This window comes from Balaenoptera acutorostrata, chromosome 10 (assembly GCF_949987535.1).
Source record: "Balaenoptera acutorostrata chromosome 10, mBalAcu1.1, whole genome shotgun sequence".
Taxonomy (NCBI): domain Eukaryota; kingdom Metazoa; phylum Chordata; class Mammalia; order Artiodactyla; family Balaenopteridae; genus Balaenoptera; species Balaenoptera acutorostrata.
This window is the reverse complement of record NC_080073.1, coordinates 87,850,965-87,875,546: the sequence shown is the minus strand read 5'-3', so window position 1 is coordinate 87,875,546 and position 24,582 is coordinate 87,850,965. Positions and strand designations below refer to the sequence as shown.

The 24,582-nt window shown below is 41.4% G+C and overlaps 1 protein-coding gene and 1 long non-coding RNA gene across 2 annotated transcripts in view; one reads left to right on the top strand and one right to left on the bottom strand.

Annotated features, from left to right (window-relative positions):
• Positions 1-9,933, bottom strand: part of DCDC2 (doublecortin domain containing 2) — a 163,396-nt gene extending 153,463 nt beyond the window's left edge. The window contains exons 1-2 of the mRNA XM_007197140.3: positions 9,520-9,933; positions 5,059-5,113 (exon numbers count right to left, since the gene is read on the bottom strand). Coding sequence (XP_007197202.2) covers positions 5,059-5,113; positions 9,520-9,812 — 348 coding nt within the window. The 5' untranslated portion in view covers positions 9,813-9,933. The remainder of the gene's footprint in view (positions 1-5,058; positions 5,114-9,519) is intronic.
• An 803-nt stretch (positions 9,934-10,736) lies between these two features.
• Positions 10,737-24,582, top strand: LOC130709003 (uncharacterized). The gene is made up of 3 exons (XR_009009412.1): positions 10,737-10,819; positions 23,986-24,131; positions 24,328-24,582. It is a non-coding gene; the product is annotated as an uncharacterized LOC130709003 (long non-coding RNA).

Sequence of the window (24,582 nt, the reverse complement as noted above, 5' to 3'; positions counted from 1 at the left end):
ATATTTAAAATCTTTTCAAAACTGGCTGACCCATAAACCTAATCCCATCTACCCTTCTTCAGTCCTCCAAGCATCCCTCTAGCCCAGCACATGTGCCCTGGATAATAATAGTTGGTTTACTTCCCTGTCTTCTCCCCTGGACTCCAAACTCCTAAAAAAGCAGAGAAGTGCTCATTTTATACCTGGTGACTCACAGCTCCCAGCGCACCCTAAGTGCTATGTAGTCAAGCTGTCTGCTTGTCTCCTCTGTCCAGAATGGCCCTATCCAGCGCCTCTTACACAGTGAAACAGATTTTGCTCTCTAAATAAGTATTAAAGAATGTCATAATCTAAAGGATTCACTACACGGATGAGACAGGGGAGAGCTGATCAGCCGATCAGCAACATCTACAACTCTAGGTCGAAGAAGAAGGAAGCTTCCCTTGGAAGAGTCCACCGATGGCCTTGTTGCCGCCTGATAAAGTCAAAAGCACTTGAAATAAACAGCTCGGCGCAAATGGAGTTGAACCCCTACCAAACTGAATCGCTTATTATGCAGTACTGGAGATTTTCGTGTATCTGTCTTTTCAGCAAGACTGTAAATTCCTGGAGGTAAGAGGGTTATACATGTCTTGTTCATTTTGCTCCCCTGCTCTCTGCCTACCATGCTGCACAGTACGGGTGTTCAATCATGTGAAAGCAAAGTGGATAAAGCAGAAAAATAAGAAGACCCTCCTTCAGTTAAAGGGAAAGGGTAAAAGCACCATGCGGGCTGGTAAGCAAGAGGAAAGGTATCCCACATGCGGATCAGAGGCTCCCAGTGCATGAGGACAGAGGGCTCCACAGACGGCTTCCCTGAGACAGGAAAGGAAGGAGCTGGTGAGTGGACTCGGAACGTGGAAACACAGAACGAGATCTGAAATTGGGCAGAGAGGAGGGGGAAAGGAAGCAGACAGAGGACTGGGAAGACATAAATAAGGAGATGAACTACCAAGGTCAGAAGATGAGAACAGTGTCTTTATTAAAACCACCACCGATGCAGGCAAAGCGGGAAGAAAGATGAAAATATAGCTCAACGCAATGACTGAGGAATAGAGGCAGGAGTCCAAGGGGGGTCTAGAAGGTCTCTTTATCTGGATGTTATTAAAAGCAAGACCTGGTGTCAAGAGGTAAGGGAGGGCTCAGAGCCCACAGCGCAGCCCAACTTTGGAGCAGGTGCAAACCACCAGTCACCATTTTGCTTTTCTTTCTCCCATCTCCTTTTTCTTCTCTGTCTTTCCTCCGCTTCCCCTCCCCCTTCCTCCTGCTGCAAAAAGTGTGGGCCACATAAGACCACGTACTTCTTTCAGGTTAGTGGAACAGGTGCATTAGAGTTCTGCCTTTGTCTGTCCTGATGACACGGCTACAAAGAAGAAGAGGAATAGGACTAGCTGTCCTTTCAGTGTCTCTTCAAAGATGAGTTTCATGGCACAGAAGGGCAATGACAGAAACCACAGCAGAACCTGGAACGTCCAGATGACATGCCCATTCTCATTACGTGACCTGCAGCCAGCAAGTGGATACCACTGTGTCTAAACTGTGTCTTAACTGTCTAAAGAACAAGCAAACTGTATTATGGATTTGGGCGGGGGGTGCTCCGGGAGGAGGAAAGGAATGCTGCTGACCCCAGCACCCACTGGCTGGGTTTCCTACCACACGCGAAAACCTAGCCACAGCTGTGGGACCCAACGCCACACGTCCTACAAAACCCCAACAGGGCTTCCCTGGTGGCGCAGTGGTTGAGAATCCGCCTGCCAATGCAGGGGACACGGGTTCGAGCCCTGGTCTGGGAGGATCCCACATGCCACGGAGCAACTAGGCCCGTGAGCCACAATTACTGAGCCTGCGCATCTGGAGCCTGTGCTCCGCAACAAGAGAGGCCACGATAGTGAGAGGCCCGCGCACCGCGATGAAGAGTGGCCCCCGCTTGCCACAACTAGAGAAAGCCCTCGCACAGAAACGAAGACCCAACACAGCCATAAATAAATAAATAAATAAATAAATAAATAAATATTAAAAAAAAAAAACCCCCAACAAATGGCAAAAGTCCTTCTGTTATAACGTGCACTGTGAATAATCAGAATTAATATGCTTCAAGCAATTAGAAAAATTGAAGCATCTACCTCAATGTGGTGGCTTTCATTAGGTAACCCCAACACTGAAACCTTAAACAATATGAAATACGTCAGATTTGCAGGAAACGTCCCCAGTTTTGATGAATAGGTAATTTTACTAACTCTTCACATTGCAACGTCTTTGAATAGACATTGTTTGTGCTACTACTGCATTGTAACTTCTTCTCTGAAACAACTCTAAACTCTCCAATTGTATGTATTCATGTTCCCACTTCAAAATTATTTCTGTGAATCCCTCCCTGTGATTGGGAGAAAGATGTGTTATCTTCCTCAAAGAATAGCAGTCATCAACAGTATTTTACCAGGTGTGCACTCTTTTCTCAGTAGACACAAATGTTGAAAGGAAATCACCACCTTAGATCAAGAAAATAGAATCTATAATATTGTGAAAGGCCAGTGTCTGTCAAGTTTGTTCTCAAATTTTGAACATAGATTGTCCTCTAACTTATAAACTTGTGGAATTCTAAAAGTCTGATGGTTAATCACTTGTGAAAAAGAGAGAGGTATTTCTGCCCAGTAAGAATTACACACACAAAAGTGAGGTTCTCAGCTCAGCCTACAAAAGCCTTTCTGACTTGTGCTCCACCTAAAACAGCAGCAATAAGACTGCAGAACCAACAGTGAAAGTGATATCTCTATGGGAAAATGCATTCAGAGTTCCTATTTTGGATGCCCGGAACCCAAAACTCTCCCTTTCTGGCAATGAAAACAGGGGTCCCCTTGCTCAAAGCAGGCTTTGTGTGTGGTCATGGTGTGGACTTTGGGGAGGAGGGTATCTGTGTTGAAGATCAAGACTGGAAATGCAAGGGACTTCCCTGGTCCAGTGGTTAGGACTCCTCACTTCCACTGCAAGGGGCTCGGGTTTGACGCCTGGTGGCGGAACTAAGATTCTGCATGCCGTGCCGCGCGGCCGGAAAAAAAAAAGACTGGGAATGCAAAGTGAGGGAAGTAAATACACTGCTGTCTAGACTGGGAGGGAAGGTTGAGGGGGACAAAAGTGGGAGAGTGGGGCTTGGGTGGGTGAGGGAAAGTGCTGAAGTTCATGGACAAAGAGAACAGTTTCTCACCACCTCTTCCCACCTGCTCTGCATCCCCAAAATGACCCCCTTTGGAAGACTGCGAGGGGAAGGACTGAGAAGAAATGAAAGGCTACAGCAGGATCCATGCAGTTAGAGCAAATGAGAAGGGGCAGGAATCACCAGTAAGAAGAAAAGTGGGAGAGATACAGTGTTCTAGAAGAGGGAGAGATGCTGTCTTCTAGTTGGAGATAAGGGGTGGATTTGTCACATGTAAGACTTGCATTCATAAATCAGAACCTTGTCTGTGTGGCCCGTGCTCAGGCCCCAAGTAAAGAGAAATCAATAGTTACTGCTCCAAAGCGGAAGAACAATTAGCAAATTAAATTCACTAGAGTCCTTGTGAATGCTTCTTTTGTTAAGGATAATCTTTTTTTTTTTTAAGTATATTCCAAAAATTTTTTGCACACATCTTGCAATTTGCCAGACCCAATGTCTTCATCAAAGACACTGGAATCCAGAGTAAATATACGCTCATAATTTGTTTGTAATTCACACATTACAAATCCTACTGCAGAAATTCGGCTTCAGTCACTAACTTCAAGCAAGGTATTGGTAGCTTACTTCAAGCAGTTGTGTGTCCTTCAAACAATATTATATCCAGAACTAATACACTAATGTCTTTTCTTACTACTTGCTACAGATATTAACTAGCAGTCATTCTTTACCTGTAACATAAGCACCACCTGAAAAATTTATATTTTTGTCTACGTTAAGCTATAAATCGTATCACTTTCATAAATAATCAACTTTTCATACGTTGAAAATCAAAAATACAAACAATATTATTTTAAATAATGTCTGGGATTACCACGTTTTCCCACAAATTATTTGAGTCATGAATTTAATCTTGCGTTATTAAAAGTACTGCACAATTAAAATTTTTTCTTACGTAGTTTTTTTTTTTTTTTTTTTTCCTAGAGAGACCAATTTGATCCTGTTGGGCATAAACCCAGCATGGGAGGAAACGGCCAGAGCTGAGGAGTCTCCCTGGGGCTCTGCACTACAAATGAGGAAAAACTCCTTTTCCTGTTAGTCATTTCTTCACTGGCAGGACACACCCACTGGGAGCACTTGACTCTGTGGGGTCCAAATGGGAGGAGGGCAAGTCTGGCTGGTGAACAGAATCCCAGTCTGGGTTTAACTATCATTTTCCCTGCCTCACTGGGACGTTTAAGGCTGTTGCCTTAATTTTGTTTTTAATCTATTTTTTCATCCATAGACTAAGGAATACATCCTATAGAATACCCACTAGAGATGATTCCACTAGGGATCCAGATGCTATGTGCAACACAGTGGAATGAATATCTATGTCACAAGACTCATTGCCAGTCTTCATGCAAGCTTCTGGTGACCACGCTCAAGTGAACTTTAATGCAAGTTAACATGGAGTTGTTTTCCTGATATCACAGGAAGTCTTAACAGGCTCCTTTGAAAGCCTCAGGGCCAGTCAGAGTGATCCGGGCCATTTCAGACATTGGACTGTCAGAAGCAAGTCAGGACAGGGGATGTAGTTTTGGCAAAGGTTGGTATCACGGCGCTCAGAATCTCTTCTCACTTGACAGGGAAAATCCCTGTGGGTTTCAACCAGAGAACACACAGCTAGAAAATGGGAGAATAAGAGCATGCTGTGTCTAGTCCTACACATCTGAGGACACCTACTCGGTCTGTTTCTGATAATGATCCACAGAAAGGGTTATCTTTGCCTTAAAACATCTAATGTCCTCTTTATATACATTAGACAATTTATCTCGATTAGAATGTCATCCAAATCTCTAAGACAAACCATAAGAAACACAAAGTAGCACTGTTACTATTATTTGCATTACCTCTGTATTCACAACTTCCATTGGTCTTTTCTTGATTTCTCCTATGTCCAAGTAACTGGGGGGAAAAAAAACAATAAGGGCTTCTTTTATTACTTTTGAATCAGCTATGTAAATGTCTTTTTAAAAATTATTGAAAAGTAAAGCTAGCCATAGGAAATACTTAAGCCTAAAGCAAAAATCAATGGCTACTAATTAAAAGCCATTATAATAACAGGAACTGCTTTCAGGGCTGACACATGTCCATGCTAAACTTCAATGAAATTGAAGTCTTAGAAATACATACTTCCATTGGGGAACATTTTTCCCCACAATGGTCAGCTACTTACTATATATATGGTATTTCTTATTTTTATATCAATTTTGATATAAAGAGTGGTTTGTGTGTAAAGCTGCTTAACAGGTAGTTCTATTAATCACAGACTTTAGGCCAAAGAAAGTAGTACTGATCCCATGCATTAGAGTAACAACTGTGAAAAGCTGGGATATCTTTTTTCCTAGGAGAGCACTTTAATTATGCAGAAATGCTCAGCCATGTGGGATGGTTTAGGCATTGGTTCAGCTAAAATACAGATGGGTAAACTAGTTAACCTCTGGAGACCCCTACTATTCCATTACTATTTGCTACATATATTAACTAGTGATCATTCTTTAGCTATAGCATAAGCACAACCTAAAAACTTTATACCTTTGTCCACTTCAAGCTATCTGTCCATCACTGTGATCTCATTCCACTGTGCTTCATACATAGAAGGTGCTAGATAAATGTTTTAATATTAAAAATAAATATAGGATTTAATTTATAACCATAGATAGAAAGATAGATACATTCTCTACCTCAACTACCGTTAATTGCTGAGTTGCCAAAAATTTTATATTAGAATTAATTTTGGCTATGTTTTATTTTGTTGTTTTTTGGATAGAACGCTTTAGTTAATCCATACCTCTGGAAATTATCATGTATTTCTCTTACATAAACAGTATTATACAAGACAGTGAAAATTCTCCCTCTGCTTAACAATAAAATGGGTCTTTCGGAAATCTTCAGGGACTGATTTCCAACATAACAATAAAACATTCTAACTGTCATGTGCAGGAAAGTGATTTCAGATCCACATGTAGTAGAGTCAACGTCCCAAAATGCATAAGGAAAACTCTGGGGAAAATAACAATCTCTAGAATTCTCTGCTATAAAATAAAGGTTTAATAGCTACCTGAAGTTTAATCACCGTTTCAAAAATATTAGAATAAGAGTAAAAGATATGCAAGAACAAAGTTGATCATTTTCATTTGATAAATATTTTTCCACCATTGCTGTCTTCCCCAACATCAATTAGGGTCTACATGGCATGAATTACCCTCAATATCTTTTGGGCTTTCTCTTGTTCTGCCAGTTTCCTCATTTGTTATGTAAACTTAAAACTGCAAAGCTTCAAATATATTCAGCATTTAAATCTTCTTGGCTTCTATCATTATAACCATAGATATTACCACTTTAACACAAATAAATATTCATCTGTCAGCATGGAAAATTAACCATGGACACGTTATAACAAACTCAGGGTTTTTGTGAGTTAAAAGCAAAAATAACCATGCAAATCTCATATATATATATATATATATATATATATATATATATATATATATATATATATATATATAAAGAGTGATCTGAAGTGCACTTTCTATTTGGTTTGGAACTGTACCTGTTTTTATCTTTTGAGTTGGTAGCACAAATAAACAAAAGAGAATACAAATTATTAAAGTGAGTCTGGAATTGCAGATTTACATTCCCATGAAATTGCTTCATATGAAAATTATTTAATTTAAAAAATTAACAAAGTATATGATGAAAGGAACTGGACACAGAGATGCTTTGCATTTATAACACTTCGTTGTTTACAAAACACATTCACATCCATACCATTTACTTTCTACAACAAGACTGTGAGGTAGGAATGGTTATGTTCCTTTTCTGCATTAGGAAACTGACTAGCTGTGTCAAGTGAATTGCACAAGGATGCAGAGCTAATAAACAGCTCAAACACAAGTCTCCTGACTCTCAGCTTTAAGTTCTAAGTTATTTTTTTTTTTTTTTTTTTTTTTTTTAAGTTCTAAGTTATTTTGAAGTACAGTTTCATTTGGCTCTTCTCTAAGGAAGTTAGACAAAGCATACTAAAGGAGGTTTCAGGGAAGGGAAACTAAATCCAAATGTATCCCTCACCTCCCATAAAAAGAACATCTGGCATAACAAAAAAGCAGAACACCTAGAACTCAATTTAAACAAACTTACACAAGCTAGGATGATATTATATAACTTTAGTGATACTTGGGAAAATAGTTCTACACAGTTAAAATCAGAACTCACAAGCATAGATTTTATGGTAAAGGTATGTTTTTTGCCATCCTGAGGCCCAAGCTGAATTTTAATTAAAATATTATATTAAAAACTATGGGGGGAAAAAAACCTATGGAATATAGACTTACCATACAATCCAGTAATTCCACTCCTAGGTATATACCCAAAGAGAAATGAAAACTTATACATACCCAAATAATGAAAACTTGTATATACCCAAAGAGAAATGAAAATGTTCATAGCAGCATTATTCATATTAGCCAAAAGTGAAGCAATCCAAATATCCATCAACTGATTAACGGATAAACACAATGTGGTATAGCCATATCATGGAATATTATTCAACAATAAAAAGAATGAAGTACTGATACATACTATAACATGATAAGCCTTGAAAACATTATGCTAAGTGAAAGAAGACAGAAACACAAAAGGTCATATATTGTATGGTTCCTTTTACAGGCATACCTCATTTTATTGCACTTAAGAGATATTGCATTTTTTTACAAATTGAATCAGGTTTGTGGCCACCCTGCATGGAGCAAATCTATCAGCGCCATTTTTTCCAACAGCATTTGCTCACTTCATGTCTCTGTGTCACATTTTGGTAATTCTTGCAATATTTCACACTTGTTCATTATATTATATTTGTTATGGTAATCTGTGATCAGTCATCTTTGATGTTACTACTATGACTTGCTAAGGGCTCAAATGATGATTAGCATTTTTTAGCAATAAAGTATTTTTTAAATAAGGCATGTACTTTTTTTTAGACATAATGTTATTATTGCACACATAATAGACTACAGCATAGTGTAAACATAACTTTTATATACACTGGGAAATCAAAAAACTCCTGTGACTTGCTTTATTGCAATATTCACTTTATTGCAGTGGTCTGGAACACAACTTGCAATATCTTTGAGGTATGCCTGTATATAAAATGTCCAGAATAGACAAATCCATAGAGACAGAGAAACTAACCACTACTGATTAGTGGTTACTAGAGGATGGGGAGAAGGGGAAACTGGGAAGGTACAGGGTTTCTTTTTGGAGTGATGGAAATGTTCTAATATTAGTTTGTGGTGATGGCGGCAAAACTCTATGAATATACTAAAAACCACTGTGGTTTATGTTATGTGAAATATATCTCAGTAAAGCTATAAAAAAAAAACCCTATGGAATATTAAATTCTACCTGTCCTACAGTACCCACCCCCACGAGGAATAATTTCTCTCAACTCCCATATAACTTTAACTATTTTTCTAATTGCACTCATTCTTTTGTACTTTGCATTAAAATTACTGGTGTGCATGTAGTCTGTCTCCTGTTAGATTGTGAACTCCAAAAGACAAGGAGTCCTGTCTTATCTCTGTTCCCTTCAGAGAACTAAGCACAGTTTGCTGATTCACTGAATGCCCACAATAAGTGAGCGCCCTGCCAGGAACTGGGGATAAGCACCACTAACGACCCCTGTCCTTGAAGGTTTAACCATCAAGTACCTGGTGACAGACATGTAGACAAATACAGTAAGCCAGTAAACTTTTCCAAGCATTAAGGAAATAACATAAACGTGCAGGAGGTGGGAGGAGGGTCACAAAGTGGGGTGTGGTCAGTTCTACTTGGAATTGAAAGGTTGAAAGCACTTTTCTTCACGGGTGACAATACTTCCAAGTGATTTTTAAGATGTCTTTATTTAAACTAAAATGATAGGTTCCAACATTGTAAATCAACTATACTCCAACAAAAATTAAAATGATAGGTTCCAAGCAAAAGTGGAAAGAGAAAAAGCAGAACAGAAAATGCCAAATATCTAACATGACGTTTGTGTTAGTCTTTCCAAATAGCTAGTCACGGAACACTTTTTTTTTTGATTCCCACTCCTTATACACACATTTAAAGTCCGTTCCTACTGCTCCGTACGTGAACTTTCTTTTCCAATCACACTTTCAACCTCTGACCCCAGCTGCAGCGGGAGCCTTGAGTGGCATCAACCCGCACAGTCACAGCCCCTGGGCGCACCGAGGTGTGGGGTGAGGCGGGGGTTATTCCATTCCACCTTAGAACCCTCTGAAATGGCGGGCGGAGGAGATAGAAGGACTCACTTGAGTTTCTTGAAGGCTTCCTGGCCCCCAGCCACGTAGTTGCCCCCGCTCTGGATCTGGTCTAGCTTCCGGATGCGGTGCCCGGCCCGCGGGGTGTAGATGTTCCTGACGGCCCCAAAGGGCGCCTGAACGCCGCCCGTCACCTCCTTGAGGAAGACGTCGAAGCTGGACACCTTCTTCTCGTGGAAGACGAAGCGGCGTCCCGCGAAGAAGGGGTCCCCGTTGCGGTACACCAGCACGCTCTTCACGACCGGCTGAGACAGGTGGCTGGACCTGGCGCTGGTGCCGCTCATCTTCCCCACGGCACGCCGCTCCGGCTCGCTTCTCAGCGGGGAGGCACCTCCGCTGCCCCAGCGGCCTCACGGCGCACGCGGCGCGGGGTCGCGTCCTGAAACGAATGGGCAACGGACAAGCTCACGGGTAAAGGCGAAGCAATTGCGTATGCCCGGCGTTCACCCCGCAAAGACCCTGCAGCTGCAGGACACGTTCAAGTAGTTCACCGACGTCTGCACAGCCAATCAGCAATCGCGCTGCGCGCACGACACCTGTTTCACTCGCTACCGGCAGAATCAAGGCGTAACCACCTCTGCACAGGAGCCGCGCGGGGGGCTTGAAACAGGCAAACTTCGTGCCCCCGGGAGGGAGGTGGGAATACACACACACACACACACACACACGAATTATAAAATTATAAATGTGATGAAACTTCTTTCCTCGCCTGGCTCTCTCCCCTCTCAATCTTTTGTTTGTTCCCAAAGTAATTAGGGTTCTGGCTGGAATTGCCCAGATTTTTCTTTGCCGAGAAATAAATGCCTAAAGTGCATTGAGAGAGTTTCCCAGACCCTTCACCCCTCCCCAGATGACCTGCACCGCCCCGCGGCGAAGCTCCCATGGGCATCGTTTGAACACATAGGGCAGAGGCAGGCAATCGAGTCCCAAGGCGGGGGGTAGTGGGTGGGGTCCCGGGAGGCGCCCGCGGCCGGAGTACCTACCGACACCCGAGGCCCAGTGGGGGGAGGGGCGGCTCGGGCCGGGCGGGGCAGGGCGGGGGCGGGGGCAGGGGCGCCGCGGTAAACTCGGCGGCGGCCGCGCGTCGCTGCCGCTGTTCCTCCAGCTGCCGTTTCCTCTGCGGGCCTCCCTCACCCGGGGCGCGGGGCGGGGTGGGGGGAACGGAGTTGTTATTTCTCGCCGTTTCCATAGCAACTGCAGCCACGCGCTGGGAGCGGAATCAGTGAACTAGGCCTGGCGCGCTCCTGGATCCCTCGGGCTTTGCCCGCAGCCTCCGGCAGAGACTCGAGAAGTGAGTGTTTTGGGGGTAAGAAGGGGAAGCCTGGGAGTCATTATCATGCAGTCACTCTATAAATGGACGCCTACTGGGTGCCAGGCGCTGTGTTAGAAGTTGGGGGATACAGCGGCATAGAAAAAAATCTAATATTTTGAAGTGCCTACCATATGCGTAGCTTTATGCCGAGAAAAGGTTGCCTCAAGAAGGCTAAGTGGCTCTCGGTGAGCAAGAGCCCACATCCATGCTGTTTGTATAGACTGGATCGGTGTACCGTAAGATGGGGGAGAGGAGCTTTGAGAACTTCAGTGAAGAGGTGCTTTGTCCAAGCTACTCTGGGACACATATTGTGGAAGCAGGAAAATTCTCTTTAAAAAGTTGAAATCTTCCAGCTCATCTCTCCCAGTGTTCCCTTTGTTCCTCCTAAGACGTCCCTACTATGTGTCATGTGCAAATTTCATTACTGGCTGTTCCTAATTCTTCATCTATGAATAAAAATAATGTTAATAATAACTACCATTATGGTAGTTAACTACCATAATGGTAGTTAATAACTACCATTAATTGAACACTTACCATGTGCATTGTGTTAAGCACTTTAGATTATCTAATTTAATTAGATTATCTAATTTAATGTTCACAGCCTTCAAAGGTAAATATTCTCTCCTCAGATGAGGAAACTGAGGCATAGAGAAACAGAAGAAATTCACCTCAGGTCGTGTGGGAAAATTCAAACCCAGTTTTCTGTGATTCCAGGACCACCTTAACCACCATGTCATACCAATCTGAGAGATGAATGTATGGGACATTGCAATCTGGGGCAGAAATGTTATTATTAAAGTTACTTAATACATCAATGCCTTGAAAGTTAACAGTTTTCAAAAGAAGATTAAAGAGAAGAGAACAATACAGAGGGAAAGTAGAAGAAGGAAATTTTGTGAGCTGGTTGTGAAGAATACACAGGTTGAGGGAATGGATGGGGAAAATATCTGTGGGGATGTGCTACCAAGTAGGTGAACAGGAGAGAAAACCTGTTTTGAGGGATGAAAGGTAGTAAATCAAGCCACCCCCAGACCACCTAAACCTCCCTACCATCCATACCCATACCAGCCCAGAGCAAAATAAAAACATGTGGCCTCTTGTTCAAAAATTACGAATTTCAAGATGGTGGCCACAGAACAATAAACTAAGCACGAGGGTCTTCTGAGTGTGAAGCCTTGTCATCAGCCCATGAAGCAGCCCCACATCTGTATTCTGATGCCTCCCCCAACACTATCTCCAGTCCAGATTTGTCTCCTGAGCTCAGACTCATTTATCCATTTGCCTCTTAGACAGTGATATGGTGATAAATGTTTAACTGCTGGTTTGCAGGGTGGGGAAAGCCTTGATTCACAGCACTTGCCAACTTTTGTAGTTTAAATAGTGCAAACAAGGCCAATTTCCAGCTCCAATCTGACATCACTGAAAGCATGAGATGTGCAGTAGCATGTATGGTATTTCCACCATTCTGATACAATAGACATATAACCTGAGAGATAATAGTAAAATGGAGGTGGTGATGAGTTTTGAGTAGTTACTACCTTTATTTTTAATGTAATTTATTTAATTGTATATTTATGCAATGACCATGTTTAAAATTCCTGGAAATTTAGCAAATGAGTCAGGGCTTCTCTGGTGGCGCAGTGGTTAAGAATCCGCCTGCCAATGCAGGGGACACGGTTCAAGCCCTGGTCTGGGAGGATCCCACATGCCGTGGAGCAGCTAAGCCCGCGAGCCACCACTACTGAGCCTGTGTGCCACACCTACTGAAACCCTCGCACCTAGAGCCCGTGCTCCACAAGAGAAGCCACCACAATGAGAAGCCCGCACACCAGGCTTAACTATATTTAACTATGGCGGAGAAACAACAACAGAAATAGTCATATATTTGCAGTCTTTCTCTCTGCTCCTTTTGCATGCTGAATTTGTGTTAGAGCTCTTCTCTGTTATTCAGAATCCCAACACAGCAAAGGGAGAAGGATTTCAGAAGCCAGAAAAGTTAGATAAACACTGATCATGGTTATCATCAAAAAGACCACAAATAACAAATGTTGGTGAGGATGTGGAGAAGAGGGAACCCTTGTGCATTGCTGGTGGGAAAGTAAATTGGTGCAGCCACTGGAGAAAACAGTATGGAGATTTCTCAAAACACTAAAAAAAACACTAATTTGAAAAAATACATGCACCCCAATGTTCACAGCAGCATTGTATACAATAGCCACGCTATAGAAGCAACCCAAGTGTCCATCAACAGACAGCTGGATTAAGAAAAGATGATCAACAAAGCTAAATGTTGGTTCTTTGAAAAGATTTATAAAGTCAACACAACTCTGGTGAGATTAATTAAAAGAATGATAGCATAAAGAACAATGGTAAAAAAGGAAAATGTGGGACGTACTGTATATGCCACAGACCTTTAAAAGATAATAAGATTGATACCATGATCAACTTTACGCCAATAAACTTAAAAAAGAATGAAATGGACATAGTCTTAAACATAAATAACTTCCCAAATCTGATTAAAACAAAAACAACTAACAGAACCCAAATGACTTCACTGGCAATTTCACTGGTGACTTCTGCCAAACATTTAAGGAACTATAATTTCAATCTAACACCAAATCTTTCAGAAGCTAGCATAACTTTTATACCAAAATCTTGCAAGAACAATATAAAATGAAAATTACATAAATGCAAAAATTCTAAGCTAAATACTAGGAAACAATAACCATGAAGATATACCATAACTAAATTGGGTTTATGCCAGGAATGCAAAGTTGGTTTGACATTAGAAAGAGCCATTAATTTAATTCTGCATGTTATAGATTAAGGGAGAAAATCAGATGATTATGATTTTGGATTTAATGTGGATTAAGGGGACTTCCCTGGCGGTCCAGTGGTTGAGACTCTGTGCTTCCACTGCAGGGGGCATGGGTTTGATCCCTGGTCAGGGAACTAAGATCCTGCATGCTGCACAGCACAGCCAAAAATAAAACATAAATAAATAAATAAATACGGATTAAAATTAAGAATTTATGTTCAAAGAAACAAACCAAAAACAGAGAAAAAAGCCACAAACTAGGAGGTGATATTTATAAAATATATAACCAATAAAGGACTACTACTGAGAATATATGAACTATCCAGTATCCAAAAAGGTCAAGAAAAAAACCCTAACTCAACTTTTTAAATGGGCAAAAGATTCAGACAGCCTCTTAACAAAGGAGGAAATCTAAATTACCAATAGACATATGAAAAGATGTTTAGCTTCATTAGAAATCAGAGAAATTCTAATTAAAACCTCCAAGATTTTGCCCCCAGATTGGCAAAAATTAAGATATGGCAAACCAAAGTCATCGAGAATGGAAAGCAACAGGAACTCTCATCCACCACTGGTGAGACTATAACCTAGAACAACCACTCAGAACCAGCATTTCTTCTACTTTCTAAATACCCTAGAAAAACTCCTGTACATGGTGCATCAGGAGACATCTACAAGAAAGTGTGTAGAAGTATTTCTCATATTAAGAAAAGAGACAATCCAAATGTGGAAGAACAATAGAATGGATAAATAAATAGATAACAGACAATAGAACACCATATACAGCAGTGAAAATGAACTCAACAGCATACACCAACATGTACCAACATGGAAGACTATCCACAAACATAATGCTGAGTCAGAAAAGCAAGGCACAGAAGAATAAATATAGTATAATTTCACTAGTATAAAATTCAAACGCATGCAGAACTAAAGAATTCACTGTTGAAGGATCCAAGATGGTAAAACTATAAAGAAAAGTAAGGGAGAGTGATAGACATAACATTCAGGATAGTGGTTACCTGTTGGCATGGGGGGCGGGGTGGGGGGAATACAGGGGATGGGATCTGGCATTACGATCTATTGTAGGAAAATGGTAACATCTCACTCTTGGACTGGTGGGGGTGAGGGTGTGGTGCACAAATGTCTTTGTATTATTGTTAATATTTTTTATCCCTCATATACCTTATAAATATTTTGTTATATATTCAAAATTTAGGTTTTTTTCCCAAAAAAGAGTTGGGATAAATAAGCTAATTCTTATTTAGAAGGAAGGAGGAGAAGGAAGAAAGGGAAAGGGGAGAGGGAGGGAAGTAAGAGAAGGGAGAGGAAGTGGGGAGGGAGGGAGAGGAAGAATTGGGATGCTTGTAGGCATTCAGCAAAGAAGAGATTAATGGGAGCAATAGCAATGGGGCAGGGCCACCCAGAGGAGGTGAGTCTTGAGGTGGGCCTTGAAGAATTGATTGGATGTGATACAGTGAAGAGATGGAGGAGAAATTAAAGGAGGCTTCATGAGGGAAGGATGATGAGCAAAGACAATATGGAGGAATAAGCCTGGGAAGAACCCAAAAGGCAAATAGTCGTCTCTGACCCAGGCCTGGCTCAGGAGACGATGGGAGGCCTGTGTCTGCTGGGGGAGCCTGTGGTGAAGGACAGTGAAGGCTGGATGGCGGAACCCCAGCAGAGAGGGCCCCGGAAGCCAGGTAAAATCAGAGGCTGCCTGAGGAGGCCTAGCCTGTGGTGACCAATGTCCCTCCCCTCTGAGGAGGTGAAGGGGAGAACCTGACCCCCTTGGGCATGCGAGAGCCTCCTGAGTTGCTTAGCCATCTCGAGGAATCCAGGTTTTATCAGAAATGCCCCACGGTGATTGGAGAAATCCCTACTCTTCATCTTCTAGGGCTTAACTGTGTGGAATCTGGAATTCCCTGAGAATAAGGAGGATGTGGGCTTCCACTGCCTTCTCCTCACTGTGATCCTGCACCTGGGCTGGGATTTCCCTGAAGGTCCCCTCCCTGTGGAATGAGGTTAGAAACCATGAAAACCATATGCCCAGAGGCCGCATTAGAGCGTGTGGTGAGTTGGGAATATGGCTGTACCCCGAGAGGGATCTACGGAGGATCCCTCCAGCTGAGGGCCCTGTGAGACAGGGCCACTCATGTGGGTGACCCCAACATCAAGACAGACCCTAACATGATACCTGGGCGAGTGGAACAAGTCAACCAGGGGTGGGTTCAGTGTAAAATCCCACTTCGTACATCTTTAGGGGCAAGGAATGAATGCTCTCTAAGGCAGAGTATAACATATAATATAAATAAAGGTATAAGTACTGCCATTTTCTCTGAATGGAATGCTTAAGTACCAGGTTTTTAAGTACAGTTGAGTCTTTCTTGTCATTCAGCTCTCAGCTGAATGTTTACCTCATCAGAAAGGCCTTCCCTAATAACCTTATGTAAAGTGTCCCCTAGTCACTGTAGGTCACAACGCCCTGTTCTGTTTCTTGTTTGTGGCACTTGCCACTCTGTAGAATGTCCAGGAGAGTGGGACATTGTCTGATCTGTCACTGCTCTATATGAAGTATTTAGAACAGTGCCTGGCATATAGTCTAGCAAATGAATATTGTGTGTGTGTGTAAGAAGAGAGAAAAGGGAGTAGGAGAGAAGAAGGAGGGAAGGAAGGGAGGGAGGGAGGGAGGGAGGAAAAGGGCAAAGGAAGGAAGCTGTCCTAGCTCAGGTCTCCACTATGTCCCCTACAGTATTCATGTATGTCTGAGCGTGTCTGCCAGACTGTTAGATAGACCCACCAGGAATGTGTTTTTATGAAAAACTAAGGCATCACTGGAAAAAAAAAAAAACTCATCCTAAAGTAAAAAGCTGTAAGAGAAGTAAACCCAGTAACAAAGGCTAGATCATGGGAGAGGGGCAATCTGAAGTTTAGCATCTCACGTGTCAGGTTCCAATCCCCATGTACTCATTACAGGGAATTGGATGTGGCTGTCAGCAAAATGTGAAATAAATATTTCACTATAAATTCTATAAAGCATTGAGCACAAACAGCTCTTCTTTTATACTGTGTGTAAAATGTAATGTGGAAACGAGATGGAGAAGAGAGGCTTTCTGGCGCAGGGAGCAGAGTCATCTTGGCGGTGCCTCCCTGGACCCTGTGGACTGTAACGTAGCATCCGTGGCGCTGGGACCTGGCAAGAGCCAGCATCACCTCACAGGCAACGGTACACAGGGGGCAGTACCCGGCTTCACAAGCAGTAGAGGCCTCAGTAGGAAATAGCACCGAAAGGAGCTAGAGCAGGGAATGAGGAACATGCAGAAGCTGGGCAGACTTAAGAGCTCACTCCCTGGGAACTCTTCGAAGTAACTGGGGGAAGTTTCAGGGGGACAGTTATGGGATGCACATGTATGTTTCATAGGAAGCAAGAACCTGCCAAGCTGTGCCTTAATAATTTTGACCAGTTTTACCCACTGGCCTGATATGACCTGAGAAAATATAGGGGTTTGAGATCTTGAAAGTGAGAGAGGTATACGCAATTAAAAATTAATAGAACCTAGTGATGTTGAAAAAGACAAGAGAGTAACTATTTTAAATATCAGTGTGGGTTTTTTAAAGATAAGAAACGCCTCTGTATTGGAGAGTTTCATCCAGAGATTCTGAAATGCAGCATCACATCTGCTTCACGATTGCTTCACAGACATGCCACTTCTGTAGATCCCATTGTAAGAGGTATGATTAATGAGATTCTTCGGCCAATAAGGCCACTTGTAAACTACAGAAATCCTCAGAGGGATTCATCAATGCCCTATGCCTTCTGGAGGCATTTAACTAGCCACCTGAAGGATTCCCTTGTCTCTAGACAATTATTTCACGGCAAGGAAGAAAAAAATCGCCTGAGGTTTCCAAACACAGTCAAATTCATTGGAGTCAATAAACATTTCAGATGGTCCATGTGGCTGCCACACGATGGTTAAACACAAAACTTTACTCTTGAAAGATTGCTCTTTTTCTATACGAGAAAGCAGACAGATGTGACCAAAAATCATATATTCTAGATATCAGAGGATCTGACCTCTGTAACTGACTTCCTCAAAATGTATTGGTAATGATAGAATTTTATTATAAGAGAGAATGAAGAAAATTGCTAACTAGGGATGTTTTATGTTTTAAAAGGCATACACATTGCAATGCGGTCATCATATTATTTAAATCTCTTAATTTAGGAAAGATTTGCATCTATTTCACAGGGATGATCTCATAATTGATTTTAACTTGCTTCACTGAAAATGTTAATGTACTTCAAAGTAGATTGGTTGTGTTGTTTTATTTATACATAATACTTGTAACCTGGTTTTGAATCTTGGCTCCATCACTTAATAGCTCTGTCACCAGGGGTCTGTTGCTTCACTTTTCTAAGTCTTAGTTTCCTCATCTATAAAATGAGCAACAAAACCCTACCCATATAGGATTAAAAGAGATAATGACAAATGTATAGTGTTTACAGTATGCACCAAATAAATATTATCTCATTTTTTTAAGAGATAATTTTTTTTTCTTCTTCTCTTGTGTAGATGAGTGTGGTCAATTTTAGATATTACATATACAACATTTGGCCAGGCTCAGTAGAATATAACAGAGCAGAGAGCAACAATCCTGCTTGGGGTTTAGTCTTGAGGCCACTTGCCTTACTACCCCAAGATGGGCAGTGCCAGCGCTCAGCCCAGATCCTCTCGGATCCCTGAGACCCTGTGTGTCCCACCCCTGGCTTCTATGTTCCACGCCTGTGACTCTTCTTCACAGGCAGCCTCAGGCTACTGTAGCAGGAGCATCTGAACTGTCTGAGAGCAGAGCGTGCATGAGAGTTTATCTTTCCCCACCCCTACCTCCACCTACCACCAGCCCACACCTACCCACTGTCCCTTACCCTGTGACCAACCAGTGCAAGAGTCTGAAAGCCCTCCTCCCTTGCTTTAGGTTGGGTTAATTCTAAGGCATAAAGTATACTTCAGAGCTCCCCTGTGGAATCACGTTGAAGTGGCCCTCAGTGGGATATCGCCTGAAATCACGCCCTTACATGGCTTCTTACCAATTCCTTTAAATGCACTTCTGTAATACGTCACTATATACAAACCTATGACCCTACCCCTTCTGACTCTCTAACCTCCAGTCCTGGACCTTAGCTGCCTACCTAATGCATGCACACATTCATTCATTCATTCATTCATTACCAAATACTAGCTCAGAACCTACTCTGGGCAAAGCACTATTTCTCATTTATAGAGTATAGTAAATATTCTGCCCTTTCTCCACCTTCTGTGCCCTAATTTCATCTTCTTAAAAGGATTCCGGTCATATTGTATTAGAACTTACCCTAATGATAATTACCTCTTTAAAGAACTCCAAATACAGGCACATTCTGAGGGAATGGGGCTTAGGACTTCAGCATATGAATTTTTGAGGGGTACACAATTCACCTCATAACATCCATTATTTGTAATTCGAGTAGTGCCAATTCTATCAGATCACCACTCTCTTTATTTTACATATTATTTGTTCTAAAGAACGTCTAGTTTATATGTTAGTTATACCCATTTATTTCCTTTTTGGGAAAGTGGATAGACCCATAGGTCTTAGAGTGAACCCAAGCTGAGTTTAAAGCTGGTGGTGAATGAAAAACACTAACCATCAAATGTCTCAACGAACCTATAAATGCTAGCTCAGTGGCATGAGGTACCAGTAAAGGATACAGCAGACCTGGGACTATAGCGATCTTCAATTCTTTCAGTCAAGTCATTACCAATTGACTTACTCTTTGATTTGTTTCAGTGTATCTGTTGGCAATATACATCATTTGTATCATCGAGTTGTTTTGTTCTTATACACTATAGTTTCTGGAAACCGAAGAACAAAGTATTACACTATTTTACAGGAAACCAGAACCCCCTTGAGACTTGATCATTTATGACAACTGAGGACTAGAAGAAAGAGCTTCGTTTTTTAAAGGGTTTCTGCCTCAGTTTGGGAGGTGTAGGAAGCTGCTAGGCTGCCTTTGCTTGCCTGCAGGACTGCTGGAAGCTGATGTAATGTTGATACTTTTCTTTGAGTAATTCCCCTTACAACACAATTTACTCTATCCTACAAGGAGTTTGTTGTGACACTTTGATTCTTTAAACAGAAAAGCTATTTAAACAAAGCAATTTCTCCTCCATGGTGATTTAACAGTCCAACTATAGGGAGGGGAAAAAAAAAAAAACTTTCACAAAACTAGGCAACCTAAGCTCAAAATCCTTTCAACACTTCATGCAATTCTCCATTCCCTTCACTTACAATTAAATTATTTGTGTCACAAAAATAAACTCAAAATGGATTAAAGACCAGACACTATAAAAGGCCAGACACTATAAAACTCTTAGAGGAAAACAAAGGCAGAACACTCTATGACATAAATCACAGCAAGATCCTTTTTGACCCACCTCCTACAGAAATGGAAATAAAAACAAAAATAAACAAATGGGACCTAATGAAACTTAAAAGCTTTTGCACAGCAAACGAAACCATAAACAAGACAAAAAGACAACCCTCAGAATGGGAGAAAATATTTGCAAATGAAGCAACTGACAAAGGATTAATCTCCAAAATTTACAAGCAACTCATGCAGCTCAATATCAAAAAAACAAACAACCCAATACAAAAATGGGCAGAAGACCTAAGTAGACATTTCTCCAAAGAAGATATACAGATTGCCAACAAACACATAAAAGGATGCTCAACATCACTAATCATTAGAGAAATGCAAATCAAAACCACAATGAGGTATCACCTCACATCAGTCAGAATGGCCATCATCAAAAAATCTACAAACAATAAATGCTGGAGAGGGTGTGGAGAAAAGGGAACCCTCTTGCACTGTTGGTGGGAATGTAAATTGATACAGCCACTATGGAGAACAGTATGGAGGTTCCTTAAAAAACTAAAAATAGAACTACCCTATGACCCAGCAATCCCACTACTGGGCATATACCCTGAGAAAACCATAATTCAAAAAGAGTCATGTACCACAATGTTCATTGCAGCACTATTTACAATAGCCAGGACATGGAAGCAACCTAAGTGTCCATCAACAGATGAATGGATAAAGAGGGTGTGGCACATATATACAATGGAATATTACTCAGCCATAAAAAGAAACGAAATTGAGTTATTTGTAGTGAGGTGGATGGACCTAGAGTCTGTCATACAGAGTGAAGTAGGTCAGAAAGAGAAAAATAAATACCGTATGCTAACACACATATATGGAATCTAAAAAAAAAAAAAATATATATATATATATGGCTATGAAGAACCTAGGGGCAGGACAGGAATAAAGATGCAGACATAGAGAATGGACTTAAGGACACGGGGAGGGGGAAGGGTAAGCTGGGACGAAGTGAGAGAGTGGCATGGACATATATACACTACCAAATGTAAAATAGATAGCTAGTGGGAAGCAGCCACATAGCACAGGGAGATCAGCTCGGTGCTTTGTGACCACCTAGAGGGGTGGGATAGGGAGGGTGGGAGGGAGACGCAAGAGGGAGGAGATATGGGGATATATGTATATGTATAGCTGATTCACTTTGTTATAAAGCAGAAGCTAACACACCATTGTAAAGCAATTATACTCCAATAAAGATGTTAAAAAAAAGAAAATAAAAGTCCCTTCCTAGCCAAAAAAAAAAAAATTATTTGTGTCACCCTCAACAGGAGCAAGACTTTCTTCAATGCTGAGTTAGTAAAATTAACTCATCTTCTTCAGCTTGACTCTACAAACTGGCCAATACTTTTGGAATGGTTTCACTATGCCAAACTAAGTTCTGTTTTTCTACATCCCAGTTCTCTGTTTATATGCATAATCATTAAGTAAGTAGGTATAACTATCTTATTTACGTTAAGTCAGGAGTGATGTTTATAAAAGGAATATACTTATCTTTAAATATAAGGAAATAAATTAAAAAGAAATAAAGCCAAAGCTTAGTAGTCAGTTGATACCTTCCCCCAGACCCCACAGCCCAAAGAGTTCAAGGTCCTCTGGTCTCTGATGGGCTTGCTGCCTCTCCAGGTTGTTATCAGATTTCATTAAAGTGAAAATAAGAGTAATGCATATCTGAGGTTGATTTTTTGTTGTTGTTGGTAAACTGTGCTAATCCTTTTGTAATTCAGATTTGGAGCAATAGAACCACAAAATGAATGTGGATTGGGCCTGTCTCCAACATTCCAGGGGCTTCTTTCATATTTTCACACTACTAACAGGCTACATTTCTCCACAGACCTTAATTCTACACAACCTCAGAAGAGAGGTTTTCTTTTCTTTCCTTTTTTTAATTCCAAAATGAAAATCACTATCCTTTAACACCAACAAGTATGCTTCGATGGCTAATTCTCTGCCTCTACCATCATTAAAAGGTTACTTCTGTGAAAACCTTAGATGTCCACTTTGGACTAACAATTTTTGAGTTAGTGTTTTAAAGGATTTTCTTTAGGTCACTGATAATTATTGAGGTAAAACAGTATTATCTCTTAGTACCTGGGGGGGGTTTGGTTTTGTTTTCGGGTCCAATGTGGTAAGCCACAGTGAATTTATAATAAATAGAAGACTTCCATGAAAGAAAACTACCCCCTGCTGTGAACAAACCAAGAGAGAAGTTAACCATTACAGAGTAACAATTTTGCAGGAAATTATGTCACTAATACAGAAGTTATTGGTTAACTGCAGTCCAGTTTCTGGATTAATGGAGGGAGCTGCTTTAGGGAACTATGATGTTCTGATGTTATTTAAAGTTTGGGAATTCTAATTTAAAAAATTTTTATCAGTCAATAAGACCACGACCAGCATAGGAGATAGTATTATTAAGGCTAGACACCCTAATGTTTGCTCCTCACATATATTGATTTCTAACTTAATTATAAACTACAGAAGTTTCAGTGATTGCACAATATAACATTTTTTCAACCCTCTGTTTTATGACCTATTTGATCACTTCCCAATGACATGTTCAGATAGTGCAGCAAAACCATACTGAGTGCAGATATGAAAAGCACTTCTTAAAACATCTATGTGAGTGGATGACAAGGTTTAAATACCATATAAGTTAAAATGCAGTAAAACCTTTCCTGATAAGAACCCAGGGAATTCCCTGGCGATCCAGTGGTTAGGACTCTGCGCTCTCACTGCTAAGGGCCCGGGTTCAATCCCTGGTCGGGGAACTAAGATCCAACAAGCCATGCGGCGCAGCCAAAAAAAAAAAAAAGAAAAGAACCCAGCACACCCTGAACCCTGCCTAACTGACTTTTTCCCATGATTAACTCAAATTTAATCTGAAAGAAACAAATGACAAAACAATATCAGAAACTTACTCAAACCAGAAGGAAGAAGAGAGGAAAAAAAGAAACAAATAACTACATTACGTTTATTTAAGATGCACATTTTTTCCTACCACTTTTACATCTCTGAAATCAGTATGTGCCTTACAAAGTCCTACACTTGTCCTTGACCAGGTGGTGTATTGTGTGAGCAGGTAAGAACCTGGCCATACTGTTCACAGTGTCACCACTTGAGATATGTTCATGGTTGGTACCTCATATGTTAGGTTTAACTGACTTTTTTTTTAATTTTTATTTTATTTATTTATTTATTTATGGCTGTGTTGGGTCTTCGTTTCTGTGCGAGGGCTTTCTCTAGTTGTGGCAAGCGGGGGCCACTCTTCATCGCGGTGCACGGGCCTCTCACTGTCGCGGCCTCTCTTGTTGCGGAGCACAGGCTCCAGACGCGCAGGCTCAGTAATTGTGGCTCACGGGCTCAGTTGCTCCGCGGCATGTGGGATCTTCCCAGACCAGGGCTCGAACCCGTGTCCCCTGCATTGGCAGGCAGATTCTCAACCACTGCGCCACCAGGGAAGCCCTAACTGACTTTTAAAATGAATTTTTTTAAGATTTTTTTAAGATTAATTTTTTTAAAGATCATACCGTGATTTAGCATTGAAACAAAAAAGTTTTAGAAATGCCATAATATTTTGCTTACATTTTCCCATTTATATACAAGAATGTCATGTGATAAAGAGCTATGTCTAAATAAGTCTAAAAGAGGACTTTCAATAAGTATATAATTTTTAAAATCTATGTTATAAGAAAGCATTGTATCATCATTTAATTGAATTTAATATTTTTCTTTGTTAGAGGTACATAAAGTAACGGTGCACCTTGCAATCATGTTACCGAATTGGTCTTATGGACCCTGACTTGGGCCCTAGCCCAGCCAAGGCCTCCTGTTTCTTTTCCTATTCAGATTCACACAGCCAATAATGAAACTGATGCTGAGACTGAAACAGCACAAGCTTTGTTGAATGGCCGTTCAATGGCTGAGAATGGAAGTGGAAACTTAGTTCACAAATCAACTTCTCCTCGGGGAGGATCAGGGCAAGATTTTTAAAGGTAAGGTTAATGAGGCGGAGGCCTATGCATTGGTTTTCTGGGAATGGGTGGGGTTCTTCCTGGACCTGGACTGCCATCTCTGTTTCTTCCTTCTATGGTCCTTCCTGTCTTGGCTGCCAGTAGGTGTGTCATTTAAAATGCTAATGTAGGGACTTCCCTGGTGGCGCAGTGGTTAAGAATCTGCCTGCCAATGCAGGGGACATGGGTTCGAGCTCTGGTCCGGGAAGATCCTACATGCCGTGGAGCAGCTAAGTCCGTGCGCCACAACTACTGAGCCTGTGCTCTAGAGCCTGCGAGCCACAACTACTGAGCCCGCATGCCACAACTACTGAAGCCCACGCGCCTGGAGCCCGTGCTCTGCAATAAGAGAAGCCACCGCAGCGAGAAGCCCGTGCACCACAACGAAGAGTAGCCCCTGCTCGCTGAAATTAGAGAAAGCCCATGTGCAGCA